The sequence below is a fragment of the Cynocephalus volans genome, chromosome 10 (assembly GCF_027409185.1).
Source record: "Cynocephalus volans isolate mCynVol1 chromosome 10, mCynVol1.pri, whole genome shotgun sequence".
Lineage (NCBI taxonomy): Eukaryota > Metazoa > Chordata > Mammalia > Dermoptera > Cynocephalidae > Cynocephalus > Cynocephalus volans.
The window spans coordinates 54940049-54953168 of NC_084469.1; the positions used below are offsets into that span (position 1 = coordinate 54940049).

The following is a 13120-nucleotide window of genomic DNA, read 5'->3' on the forward strand; positions in this document are numbered from 1 at the left end:
AAAATTAAAATTAAAAGAAGAAAAAGGAAAACTAGTATCTCTTAAACAGAGTGTCTACATGTTCTTGAATAGTCCTGTGGCCACAGATAAGATTAAATTTTTACCCAAACATATCTGGAAATTAATAAATATACAAAAAAAATCCCAATTAAGTGAAGCAATGTGCACAAGCCTTCTGAATACTATGTACCTACACCATAAATTCATAAGAAATATGACGTTTTCCACTTTCTTTTCCCTTTAATGGTCATGAAAAAAGAATGACACAAATTTCTCCCTAAATCTCTAAGAAAATAGACTCAAGCTCATCCCAAAGTCAGATTTTATTACAAACATTTTCCCTATTATAACCAATTCTTTAGTAAACTTTTAAAAGTTTGCTACATAGCAGTCCACTTTTGAATACATTAGATTTCTTTTAATTAGATGTTTTAATTCAATACAATCTCAAAAGTCTTCCCCAATTCTCAATGTCTACAATACCTAATATTTGTGCATTTGAACAACCTTCTTACTCTTTACCATCTATCATCCCTCACTGAACATCTTTTCTTGTTACATGATTCTGAATCATGAAGATATAACCCTAGACCAGTGGTTTTCAACAAGGAGTGACTTTGTTCCCCAAAAGACATCTGACCATATCTAGAGATTATTTTAGTGGTCAAAACTGGGGGGGGAGGGGTGTTTGTGTTCCAGGCACCTAATGGGAAGCATCCAGCGATACTGTGAGACATCCCATAATGCACAGGACAATCCCCTAAAATAAAGGATTCTCTGACTCAAAATGTCAATAGTTCTAAGGATGAGAAATGCACATCCTATAAAACTACACAATGGACTTTGTCATATTCATCTGCTGTGGATTCAATGTCCCCCCAAACTCACTGAAACTTAATCCCTATTGTAACAAAGTTAAGAGAGTGGGGAATCCAATTATGATATTTGAAATGTGGAGCCTTTGAGAGGTGATTAGATTGTGAGGACTGTACTCTAGTCAATGGATTAATCCATTAATGGTTTAATGGGTGGTAATGGGTATGGTTATGATGGCTTTAAAAGGAGAGAAAGTGAGGAGTTAGCTCTCATTCAGCCATGCCACAATGTGACATCTTGCGTAGCTGTAGAGTCACCACCAAGAACAAGGCCTTCACCAGATGAGTTCTCTGCACTTTGGACTTCCCAGCCTCTGAAACTGTAAGTAATAAATATTATTACTTTATAATTTATGCAGTTTCAGGTATTCTGTTATAAGCAACAGAAAATAGTCCTGTGGACTAATACACATTCTTGAACAGTTCTGGAGCTATTCAAGAACATGTCTCTCTAGGTGCAAATCATCAGGGATGATTCTTGATCTATTTGTAGTCCTGTTCTGATTACCTCCTATTCACCCTATTTGTGAGGGAAGGATCCCACACCGTTAAAAGTATGAGATAGCCAAATAGCTGACACTAAACAAATGAGACTGAGAGCAATTTATTAGTCACATATACCCACTCCCCGAGGAAAGACATCACACATCATGCAGGGCCACACAGGGATTGCACTCACGAACAGAATGAACTAGCAGGGGCACAGGGAGGCAGGCTTTGTAGTAATAAGAGGGTGAAGTGTTCCCTGGTTGCTGCAGAAGGATGTGATTGGCTTGTTTCAATAATTCCATGGGCTGGAAAGGAGATGAAACCCCTTAGGTTTAGAAGCAGGAAGGGTGTAACTGGTCCAGCCAGGAACTAGCCAGGTAGGAAAACTTTCCCACTGGATAGGGGACACACCTGGTGAGAGAACTCATGGCTAGGCTTTTAGGGCACTGACAAAGATATCAGAGCAGCACATGAAATTTGAGACCATTACATCCCTACCTAATCCACCCAATCCTAAAAGCCTTCCATAGCATAAGATTGCAACACTTGGAAACTGAGGTAAATCAACACTAAATTTCATCTTATGTATTTGAAAAAGTCAGATTTGTGAAGAAGTTCAGAGTTTTCATAATAAGCAGTCAAATAGGACCAAATCTCTTTTTCATCAAACCACAGATCTTCAAGGAAAGCTCAAAACAGGGACCTCCCACTTAACATCAGTAATCCATCCTGAAAACCAGACCCCCTAACACTACATTATTAACCAGGTGTCTATTTTCCCATTATTTAAAATCAGAGCATTAAAATGCATTATATGTCAATTGCAATCCTCCAACTAGTTTCACAACATTTTCTTCTAATACAGGATTACAGTACACAGCGTGTGAGTGCACACACAACATCTTTGGCTTTAGTATTTTCAATGTCTCTTTTACTAAATTCATTTTTCTAACTTGCTTTGCTTCTTTCTCCAGAGTTTTCTTCAATACTTTTCCACCCTTTTAGGAACTCATTTTATCCTAGACAAAACCAAGAGCTACACGTGAAGTACACTATGGAAAAGCATTTCCAACAAGAACATACTGACAGGAATGGTTCACACTCAGTATGAGGCTCTGAGGCCTTCTTCTCCGGTAGCACTGGATATACACACCGCCTTTAATAATACTTACATACATGTCAAAACGTCTGCAGATGGTTCTGATGGTCTAGCAGTTGTATTTAGAATATAACGAGATTCTTCCTGGACATTGTTTTTGTTAAAAAAAAAAAATATCGTATTGAACTATATGATTCCACTTAAAGGAAGTTCTTCAAAATAGGCAACATTAACTTATGGTGTTTGAAGTCAGAATCGTAGTTACATTTGGGTTGGGGGGGTGGGGAGTGCCCGAAAGGAAGGCAGTTGAGGTGCTAGTAATATTCCTTTCTTGACCTGGTAACATAAATATACTCAATTTGTCCAAATCCATTCAGTTGTACCTTACAATTTGTATACTTTTCTGTACATATGTCATACCTCAATAAAACATTCAAAAAATCTTTTAAAAATGACATATTATTGTATCAGGGACATAAATTTTTCCTACATAAAACTAGACCAAAAAATCACTATATAGACAGGAACATACTTTTTCTGAAGTTTAAGTATTAAAATCAAAAGGTGTTCCACTGGAAAATATTAACAGGGGGACATTTTGCTGAGAAAGCCTGCATTTTTCTCAAGGCATTTCACTTTTGCTCTCTCACAGCTCCTGACAGAAGATTTTATGGATAGGTGATACTTAACATTAGTGGAAGAAGGGAAGGGCACACAGATATAGCACTGGGCTAACTGACCCCAATCCTCACAGGAGTGAAAGGAATTGGAGCAGGTCCTTAGATGGAGCAGTACTAAATAGAGAGCTTCAGGATAAGGAAAGACTATGTTATACACGATCTAGAAATTGACAGTACTTCAAAAAGGAGAGAGAAACATTAACTTACATGGGCCATGATTTTAGAACTGCAAGAAATGGTCAGTCCTTTTCAAGATTCCTCTATTGGAAAATTGCAGAGTCCAGACAAGCCAGAGCTGGAAGAAGAAAAAGAAGCCATGAAACCAGACGTGCCTCAGAGCTCCTGAAATGACTAATGTTAATCTGAGCATTTTCTTCTCTTCCATTCCTGCTTCCAAACTACTTCCCACCAATACATCCACACCCATCCCATATGCACATAAGCTAGAGGAGAGTACAGGGAGTCTGAAGAAATTCAAGCCCCTGTAGAAACGTAGCTAAGCAATAATGTGGAAGCCCAGATACTTCTGCAGGAGGATTTCTGACCAAGTCTCCATCTGGCAATGGGGATTTGTCCTGACATCAGATTACTCACACTTATCCTGAGCAGCTCTTCCTCTCTCCTCTTTCAGGGCCCAGCAGGGGCCATACCATCCAAATAGAGCCTCCTTTGAACCCCCAGGATCCTGCCTGAATTTCTTAAACACAAAGACTAAAAAACCACACAGTTCCTGCCACTGTAAGGCAGCACTGGCCTTTCCCCAGCGAGGACAACTCACCATTCCAGTTTGCCATCAGTACCTCTCATACCATGACATCCTTTGCCACTTCCTTTCTTTTAATATCCATGCTGGGGAGAAGGAGATTCACGATCCCTGTGTTTGGAGATCTCAACACTCGTTGAGAACTTTTACGTGATGGATATTTTATATACACTGTCAACTGACCCTCAGAACTGTTCTGCAATGTAATTCTTCTCTCCTTCCAATAGCTCAGGAAACTGATACTCAGGGGTCAAATCAGCTAGTGGCAGTTGTTTGTTATGAATCCACATTTCCCTAACTAAAAAGCCAGCTGTCTTTCAACTCTGGTTTTTGCCTCCAAGGGCTAAGATTTCTATACCTCACTGAGAGAAACCTGGGCCTGGGCAAGTCATTAAAAAAGAGAAATAACCAATAACATTCCAAAAAATACAAAATCCCAGAAGATGGCAGAATAGGTCTCTCTAGCGATCATCCTCCTGCAGAAACAACAATTGTTTTATATTTACCCACGTTCCCCGCACCAATCCCAGGCAGCACAGCAAGGTAAGAAATACCATCCACTCGAGGGAAAGAGAGGGAAATGAGCACAGAACTTGGCCTTGGTCCCTAACACCAGGCCCAGCACAGCAAAACTCAGCACTGGGCAAACCCCCACAACCCTAGACTCTGGGCTGGTATCTGTGGACTGTCTCCAGACATACCCCAATGCCATGTGGGAACATTCAGCCTTGCATGGCAAACTCCATCTCTACCCTGCACCACTGCCAGGCCAATGTCAGCAGCCCCAGGTTCCAAACAGCTCTCAGCAGCAGGCAGGCTTCAGCACCTTCTGGTTTCAGGTGTGCCACAGTGCTACACCAGCCACAGTGGCCCTGGGCTTCTGGTGCACCCCAGTACTGTGATGGCCACAGCAGTCCTAGGCTTTGGACACACCTGTGCACCACACTGGCCACAGTGGCTCCAGGCTTCTGGTGCACCCCAGCACTGCTACAACCACTGTGGCCCCAGGCTCAAGGACCATGCCAGATAGCCTATCCCAGAATGTCTGGATGAGCTCGCTGTTGAAGGGCTTTCTCCGACAAAGCCAGTCTGTGAAGAATGGAATAAATACCTACTTCTTTAAATACACAGACATCTAGGGCCAGCCCATGGCTCACTCAGGGGAGTGTGGTGCTGATAACACCAAGGCCATGGGTTCGGATCCTATATAGGGATGGCCGGTTTGCTCAGTGGCTGAGCGTGGTGCTGACAACACAAAGCCAAGCGTTAAGATCCCCTTACCAGTCATCTTTATAAAAAAAAAAAAAAAAAAAAAACATAGACATCAATGCATGACCACAAGGATTAAGAATAATCAGGGAAATATGACATCGCCAGTGGGACAAAATTAAGTGGCAGACACTGACCCTGAAGAAATGGAGATATATTAACTTCCTGAAAAAGAACTCAGAATAACTGTTTTTAAAAAGCTCAGGAAAATACAAGAAAATACCAGAGAAACAAGTGAAAGAAATGGGGAAAACAATAAATGACCACAATGAGAAATTTAATAGAGATTGAAATAATAAATAAAAAAATCAAACAGAAATCCCAGAGCTGAAAAATACAATGAAGGAAATAAAAAATGCAGTAGAAAGCACTACCAGCAGAACTGATGAAAAAAGAGAGAATTTGTGAACTCAAAGACAGTAATTTGAAAATATAGAGTCAGAGGAAAAAAAAGAAAAAAGAATGAAAAAGAATAAAAGGAATAAAGAAAGCTTTCAGGATTAATGGGAAAGCAACAAAAGAGCAAATATCTGAGTCACAGGACTCAAGGAGAGCAGAAAGATAAAGGGCCAGAAAGCTTATTTAAGGGAATAGTAGCAGAAAACTTTCCAAACCTGAAGAAAGATGAAAATATCCAGGTACAGGAAGGTCAATGGTCACTAATCAAGTTCAATCCAAACAAGACCACCCCAAGTTATATTATAACCAAACTGTCAAAAATCAAAGACAATGAGAGGATCCTGAAAGCAACAAGAGAATAGAAGCAAATAAGATATGAGGGAGTTCCAACACAATTAGCAGCATACTTCTCAGCAAAAACCTTACAGGCCAGGAGAGAGTGGGATGATATATTCAAAGTGCTGAAGGAAAAAACTGCCAACCAAAAATACTCTACCCAACAAAGCTGTCCTTGAGAAATGAAGGAGAGATAAAGACTTTCACAGACAAACAAAAGCTGACGGAGTTCATCACTACCAGACCTGCCTTAAAAGAAAGGCTAAAGGGATTTCTTCAAGCTGAAAGAAAAGGACATTAATGAGTAACACCAAAACATCTGAAAGTATAAACTCATTGGTGAAAATAAGTACACAAATTCAGAATACTCTAATACTTTAATGGTAGTGTGTAAATCACTTAGATCTTTAGTATAAAAGTTGAAAGGCAAAACTATTAAAAACAGTAACAGCTACAATAATTTGTTAAAGGATATACAATATAAGAAGATACAAACTGTGACATAAAAATTCAAAATGTGTAGTGGAAGAGAGCAGAGTAAAAGTGTGGAGTTTTTTTGTGATCAAAGTTAAGTTGTTATCAGCTTAAAATAATCTGTTATAACTACAAGATGTTTTTTGTAAGCCTCATGGTAAAATAAAATCTATAACAGATACATAAAAAATAAAAAGTAAGGAATCAAGACCACCACCACTGTAGAAAATCACTTATTTACAAAGGAAGATAGCAAGAGGGGAAGAAAAAACAATAGATCTACAAAACAACTAAGAAAATGGCAGTACCTATCAATAATTACCTTGAGTTTAAATAGATCTCATTCTCCAATCAAAAGACATAGTGTAGCTGAATGGATAAACAAACAAGCCAGCCCCAACTATATTTTATCTACAGAAGACTCATTTCACATATACAAACACACATAGACTGAAAGGGAAGGAATGAAAAAAGATATTCCCTGCAAATGGAAACCAAAAGACAGCAGGAGAGGGAGGGAGGGAGGGAGGGAGGAGCGAAGGAAGAAAGGAAAGAAGGAAGGAAAGAGAAAGGAAAAAAAGAAAACCACAAGCCAATATCCCTGATGAACATAGATGTAACAAACCCCCAACAAAATACCAGCAAACTGAATGCAACAGGACATTAAAAAGATCATTCATCATGATCAAGTGGGATTCATCCCAGGGATGCAAAGACGGTTCAACATACATAAGTCAATAAATGTAATACATCAAAATGTACCAAAAAGCTACAGTATATCTTTATACGATATATATCTAAATATACTACAAAGCTATAGTAATCAAAACAGCATGGCACTGGCATAAAAACAGACACACAGACTAATGAAATAGAACAGACACCCCAGAAATAAATGCATGCATTTACAGCCAACTGATTTTCAACAAATGTGCCAAGAACACACAATGGGAAAAAACAGACTCTTCCATAAATGGCACTGAGAAAACTGAATATCCACATGCAGAAGAATGAATTAGACTCATCTCACATGATACCAAAAATCAACTCAAAATGTACTACAGACTTAAACATAAGACCCCAAACTATAAACCTACTAGACGAAAACAAGGAGAAAAGCTCCATGACATTGGTGTGAGTAGAGATTTTTTGGATATGATCCCAAAAGCACAGGCAACAAAAGCAAAAATAAACAAATGGAATTACATCAAACTGAAAAGCTTCTGCACAGGAAACAATCAACAGAGTGAAGAGACAACCTACAGAATGTGTGAAAATATATGTAAACTATACATCTGATAAGAAGCTAATATGCAAAACATATAAGAAACTCAAACAACTCTATAGCAAGAAAACAAATAACTCAATTAAAAAATAGGCAAAAGACATGAACAGACATTTCTCAAAAGAAGACATACAAATAGCCAATAAGTATATGAAAAAGTGCTCAACATCACTAATTATCAGGGAAATGCAAACTAAAATCACAACGAGATATCACCTCACATCTGTTAGAAAGCCTATTATCAAAAAGACAAAAGATAACAAGAGTTAGTGAGGATGTGGAGAAAAGATCCTTCATGTACTGCTGATGAGAATGTAAATTAGTAGAGCCATCACAGAAAACAATATGGAGGTTCCTCAAAAAATTAAAAATAGAACTACCTTATGATCCAACAATCCCACTACTGGCTATATATCCAAAGGAAATGAAATCAGGATGTTGAAGAGATATCTGTACTTCCATGTTTATTGTAGCATTATTCACAACAGCCATAGACATGGATTCAACCTAAGTGTCCATCAATGGATGAATGGATAATGAAAATGTGGTATATATACACAATGGAATACTATTCAGCCATAATAAAGAAGGAATCTCATCATTTGCAACAACATCAATGAACCTGGAGGAGATTATATTAAGTGAAATAAGCCAGGCACAGAGGATAAATACTGCATGATCTCACTCATACGTAGATTTTCAAAAAGTTGATCTCATAGGGATTGAGAGTAGAATGGTGGTTACCAGAGGCTGGGGTACTTTGTGGGAGAAGGAGTTGGTCCAAAAATACAAAATTTCAGTTATACAGGAGGAATAAGTTCGAGAGATCTATTGTACAACATGGTAATAATATACTATATTCCTGAAAAATGCTAAGAGAGTGTATGTAAAGTGTTCTCACCACAAAAATGATAACTATGTAAGGAAATGCATGCTAATTAGCTAGGTTTAGTCATTCCACAATGACTTCAAAACATCATGATGTACACAATAAGTACATACAACTTTCTGTCGATTTAGAAAATACTAAATCTCAGTATTACTTAAGGAGATATGTTAAAATAATTTTTAAGAAGTACCTTTTTACAGTGACTGGATTGGAAGATTAAAAGACTGATGATGCTCCATATTAACAAGGTTATGGGGAATGGATACTACATTGGTACACATTTAGAACTATGTAAGAAGAATTCAAATTCTATGAATCAGAAACTCCACTTCTGTAACTAAAGGAATTATTTGTACAAGTACATGAAGATATATTTAAAGGTGTACTGACAAGTATGTTTCATAATAAATAAAAGCTGAAAAGAACCTTAGTGGGGGAATGATTTATTAAACTACTATATGTCCACCACCGAGCCACCACAGGATGCGCCCTGGGCTCTCCCAACCTGGGGCAGTGGGGGACCTCAGGCCTCAGCCACACACCCCTGACACTCGCAGCCAGCCCAGTGATGACCATTGAGCTGCCACAGGAAATGCCCTGGGCCTCCTGAGCCGGGGCAGTGGGGGGGCCAAGGGTCTCAGCCATGACCCCAGACACCCACAGCCAGCCCTGCAGCAATCAACAAGCCGCCACAGGAAGCACCCCAGGCTCTCCCAAACCAGGGCAGTGGGGGGCCAAGGGCCTTGACCATGCCCCCCAACACCCGCAGCTAGCCTAGCAGCGACCACCGAGCCGTCGCAGGAAGCACTCTGGGCTCTCCCAAGCTGTGGCAGTGGGGGGCTGAGGGCCTTGGGCACAACCCCCTGACATGTGCAACCAGCCCAGTGACGACCACCAAGCCACAGCAAGAAGGGCCCCGGGTTCCTAAGCTGGGATGGTGGGGGGCAAGGCCTTTTACCACACCCCCCTGACACCTGCACCCAGCCCAGCAATGACCAAACCACCACTGGAAGCCCCCCAGTCTCCCCTGTAGGAATAAGGGGGGTGCCATAGGCCTCAATCCTGCCCCTCCTCCTTCCTCCTTCTTCCATCCCATTTCCTTCTCCTCTCCCCCTCCCTCCCAACTGCTCTGCAACATCCTAGAATGTAAAAAATATTAATAAAATTACATTTTCTTTAAAAAAAAAAAAACTATTATACATCCATACTAGTGAAAATCACGAAACTATTAAAAGCGATGATGTTGCCCTAATTTTAATAGGGGTGAAGCCAGTGTTTTTAAAAAAAAAAAAGAAAGAAAAGAAAACACCAGCATGTGTAGTGTAAAACTATTTTGACAGGGGAAAAAAACATCACATCTATGCCTAGAAGAACCAGTTAAAATGTTCATTGTGACAGCCAATGACACTCATAACCATATTAAACAGAGTGTGAGCATGAAGTACCCAAATACTCCAAATAAGGAAAAGACTTTCCCAGTTCAAGTTTTCTTTTCAGTCTTCCCTTTAACTGAGAAAAAAAGCTCAGTATACTATAAAAACAGATGACATTTTTCTTGAGGGGCTTTTCTTTTATTTCAGTTTCCCATTCATGAACCAACTTAATGACTTAATTTGGCCCTTCAATGGCTGTTGGATATTCTTGTCCTACTAGTCTTACTTTGCGTATAACATCATTAAAATAAAAACTGCAAGGCATACATCTTAGTGTATGAAATTCTTTTACCTCCACAAAGGCCTCATAGCTTCAGTATAATCTTGATAGTGCTTGCTGTCATCAGACTGATATCTCTTCCTTTCATTATGACGGATTACTGAGTAAGGGAGGAAGGATTTTTTTTAAGTATACATAATGACGAGACTTACTTTACTGTTCTAATTACTAACATAGGCTTTGCTGTTAGACTTCCAGGGTAGAAATTTCAGCTCTGACAGTTATTAACTGTGTGATCATTAAACATATTACTTTTCAGTGACTTGGTTTTGTCCTACAGAAAATGGTGATAATAATAGTTCCTACCTCAAAGGGTTGTTATGAGGATTAAATAATATACTACATATAAAGCACTTAAAGTAGCAAATAAACATTTAATAAAAGTCCTGTAGAGCACTGAAGATGAAGAATTCTACATATCCTTCTTCCCTTAACTATTACAGATAATCCTCTTCTATTCTTTCTTTTTTTCTCCCATAAAAAATAGATTTCTCAGTCCTGCTTTTTCTTATAATGCTAACTAATAATTTCAAAGCATCTCTTTGATAGGCAACTCTTCTTGATTATCAACAATTTACAAAAGTAGGGTATGTGGATGGATAAAGCAAATGTGGCAAATATGTGGCAAAGTACTCCTAACTTTTGGATCTGGGTAATGAAGAAAAACATGGAATTACAACATAATAATAACAATCAAATCTACTGAGCACTTACTATGTGCCAAGCATTATCTAAGGGTTTTTCACACATTAATTCGTCTACCCAGAGCAATCCTATACAGTAGGTTCTATCATTATCCTCATTTTACAGATGATGGAACTGTGGCACAAAGAGATGAAACAAACTGCCCCAAGCTCATCCAGCTCTAAATTGCAGGTTTAGGGATAGGCCCCTGATAATTTTACCCACACTATTACCGCTATATTAAACTGCCTCCAGTAGATCACGTAAATATATGGCCTGAAACAAACTCAAACCGCTTCTCAAATTACTACTGTCTTCCCTTCTGATAATCTCTTGCCTTGTTAACACAGACCTCCCCATTAAAAACCATATCACATCACCACTTCTTAATAGCCTCAAAAGAATAAGACTATGTCACCAATCAAACCATCTCCTATTTTTTCCTGCTTATGAACTTAGGGTAGTGATCAAGGACACATAGGATGTGATTTCAGCTAAACTGGAATCTCCTCAACAAATCACAGACAGAAAAAAAGCTCTACAGTTAGCCTCTCTTCAGGAGGTTTACTTGCAGACCAATGATTTGCAATCCAGTGATTAGAAAGAGGCAGCTCACTGGAGAAATTAAATGAGTGTCAAATGTTCGTGTGAATACCACTGGAGGGGGCTGGGGGTGAATTCTATTCTCATCACCCCATTATTCACTGGGAAGGAAGGCTAAACCCCAGGTCAATGGACAGGCCATTTCAGGTGTTAAAGCCTAACCAGCTAAAGACTAACTGGAACAAGCCTGTATAATCCAACAAAATCATATTTATTGACTCGCAGAGAAGGAGGAAATTCCACAGGAACAGTTGTTGGAATGTAATGAAGAAGGAGAAAAGCTCTTTTGTAAAGGGCTGAGTTCCCGCTGAAAGATTTTGAGGACTATCTAAGGGCAGCGGGGATCTGAACTGGCTGCTGTTTCTGAGGTGAGATTAGGGAAGGCAGGGATTAATTGCAGATTGAGTGCTATCATGAGTGTTATCACGAGGATGGCTTGGAAATTGGGTATCCCCAGTAATAAAATGAAAATAGCAAAGCGAGTCTGCAGCATCATTGGTAAGAAAGCTGTAATCTCTGAGAGGAAGTCGTTATGGCATTTTACAACTGCTGCATAACCCGGAGAGAATATTTTCCATTAGTTTTGCAGCTGGCTTTACCTGTCTTTTCCCTCCCGGCCTGATTAATTACAGGGCTGCTTCTCTTTTCAGTCCGAGCCGATTTTCTCTCTTTCACAGAAGGAAACAAATGTCCTCACGCCCCGAAAAACAAAAATTACATTTCAGGAAACACAGACTCATCTTGACGCTGACTTTTATATATGCAATAGCAATCATTTCCTCCTAAAGCTCGGAAGGATTGTGGAAAAAGATCTTGACACACCGGGCCTTTCTCGGAGCTCGGCCTGGCTGACTCAGTACACACCCCCGATACCACTCTTGCTCCCACCATCTACCACACACATAACCCGACGGAAAAAAGAGGGAGAACGGGGTATCTGATCCTTCCCGGTATTAGAGAGAAAGGCCAGAACACAGAAGGCCGAGCTAGAATCCGTCTCCGAGTTCACCGCAGTTTCCTTGGGAGGCGCTCCGGTGAAGCTGGGGTTTTGAGATCTGCAGCTGCTGCTCTCAGGACTGCGTCTTTTTGTTTGGGGGCCCTCGCCGTGGGGTTCATACATGCAGCTCGGAGACATTCCGGGCCGCTGGACTGTGCGGCCCTGAAGCAGGAGGACGGAGGAAGCCGCAGGGCACCCGGTGCCCAGTCAGCACCACAAACTCCACAGTCACTGCAACCCTGCTCACACACAGGGCCGCGCCACCCCCGCGCCACCCCCGCGCCCGTTTCCTCAGTGCACGCCACCAACTCACCTCTCGGAGCCGACACCAGCTAGGGGGCCGGAAGGAAACTCCGCGCAGAGACTTGTGGGATATGTAGTCCGCGCTCGGGCGGTGGGGAGGGGCGGGAGAGGGGGTGTGGGTCCCCGCCCCAACGGGCTGCGCGGAGTGCGCAAGCGCGGGCCCTGGAACTCGGCCCCAGCCCGCGGGGCGGGAGGGTGGACTGGCCGGGGAGGGGCTTCGAGCTGAGGGGCTGGTGCCGAAGAAGGCGCGATCTGCTAGGTC

General features: G+C 40.7%; 1 protein-coding gene across 4 annotated transcripts in view; it reads right to left on the minus strand.

Moving 5' to 3' along the window:
- LOC134388657 (zinc finger protein 14 homolog) overlaps nucleotides 1–12886 on the minus strand; it is a 31869-nt gene extending 18983 nt beyond the window's left edge. For 2 of the 4 annotated variants that reach the window (XM_063111887.1, XM_063111884.1), the window contains exons 1-3: nucleotides 12158–12276; nucleotides 10284–10371; nucleotides 3351–3438 (exon numbers count right to left, since the gene is read on the minus strand). In XM_063111887.1, the coding sequence (XP_062967957.1) occupies nucleotides 3351–3359 (9 nt within the window). In that variant the 5' untranslated portion in view covers nucleotides 3360–3438; nucleotides 10284–10371; nucleotides 12158–12276. Of the gene's footprint in view, nucleotides 1–3350; nucleotides 3439–10283; nucleotides 10372–12157; nucleotides 12277–12868 lie in introns of those variants that run through there. The other 2 variants (XM_063111885.1, XM_063111886.1) reach the window with 2 other exon arrangements.
- Nucleotides 12887–13120: the final 234 nt, after the last annotated feature.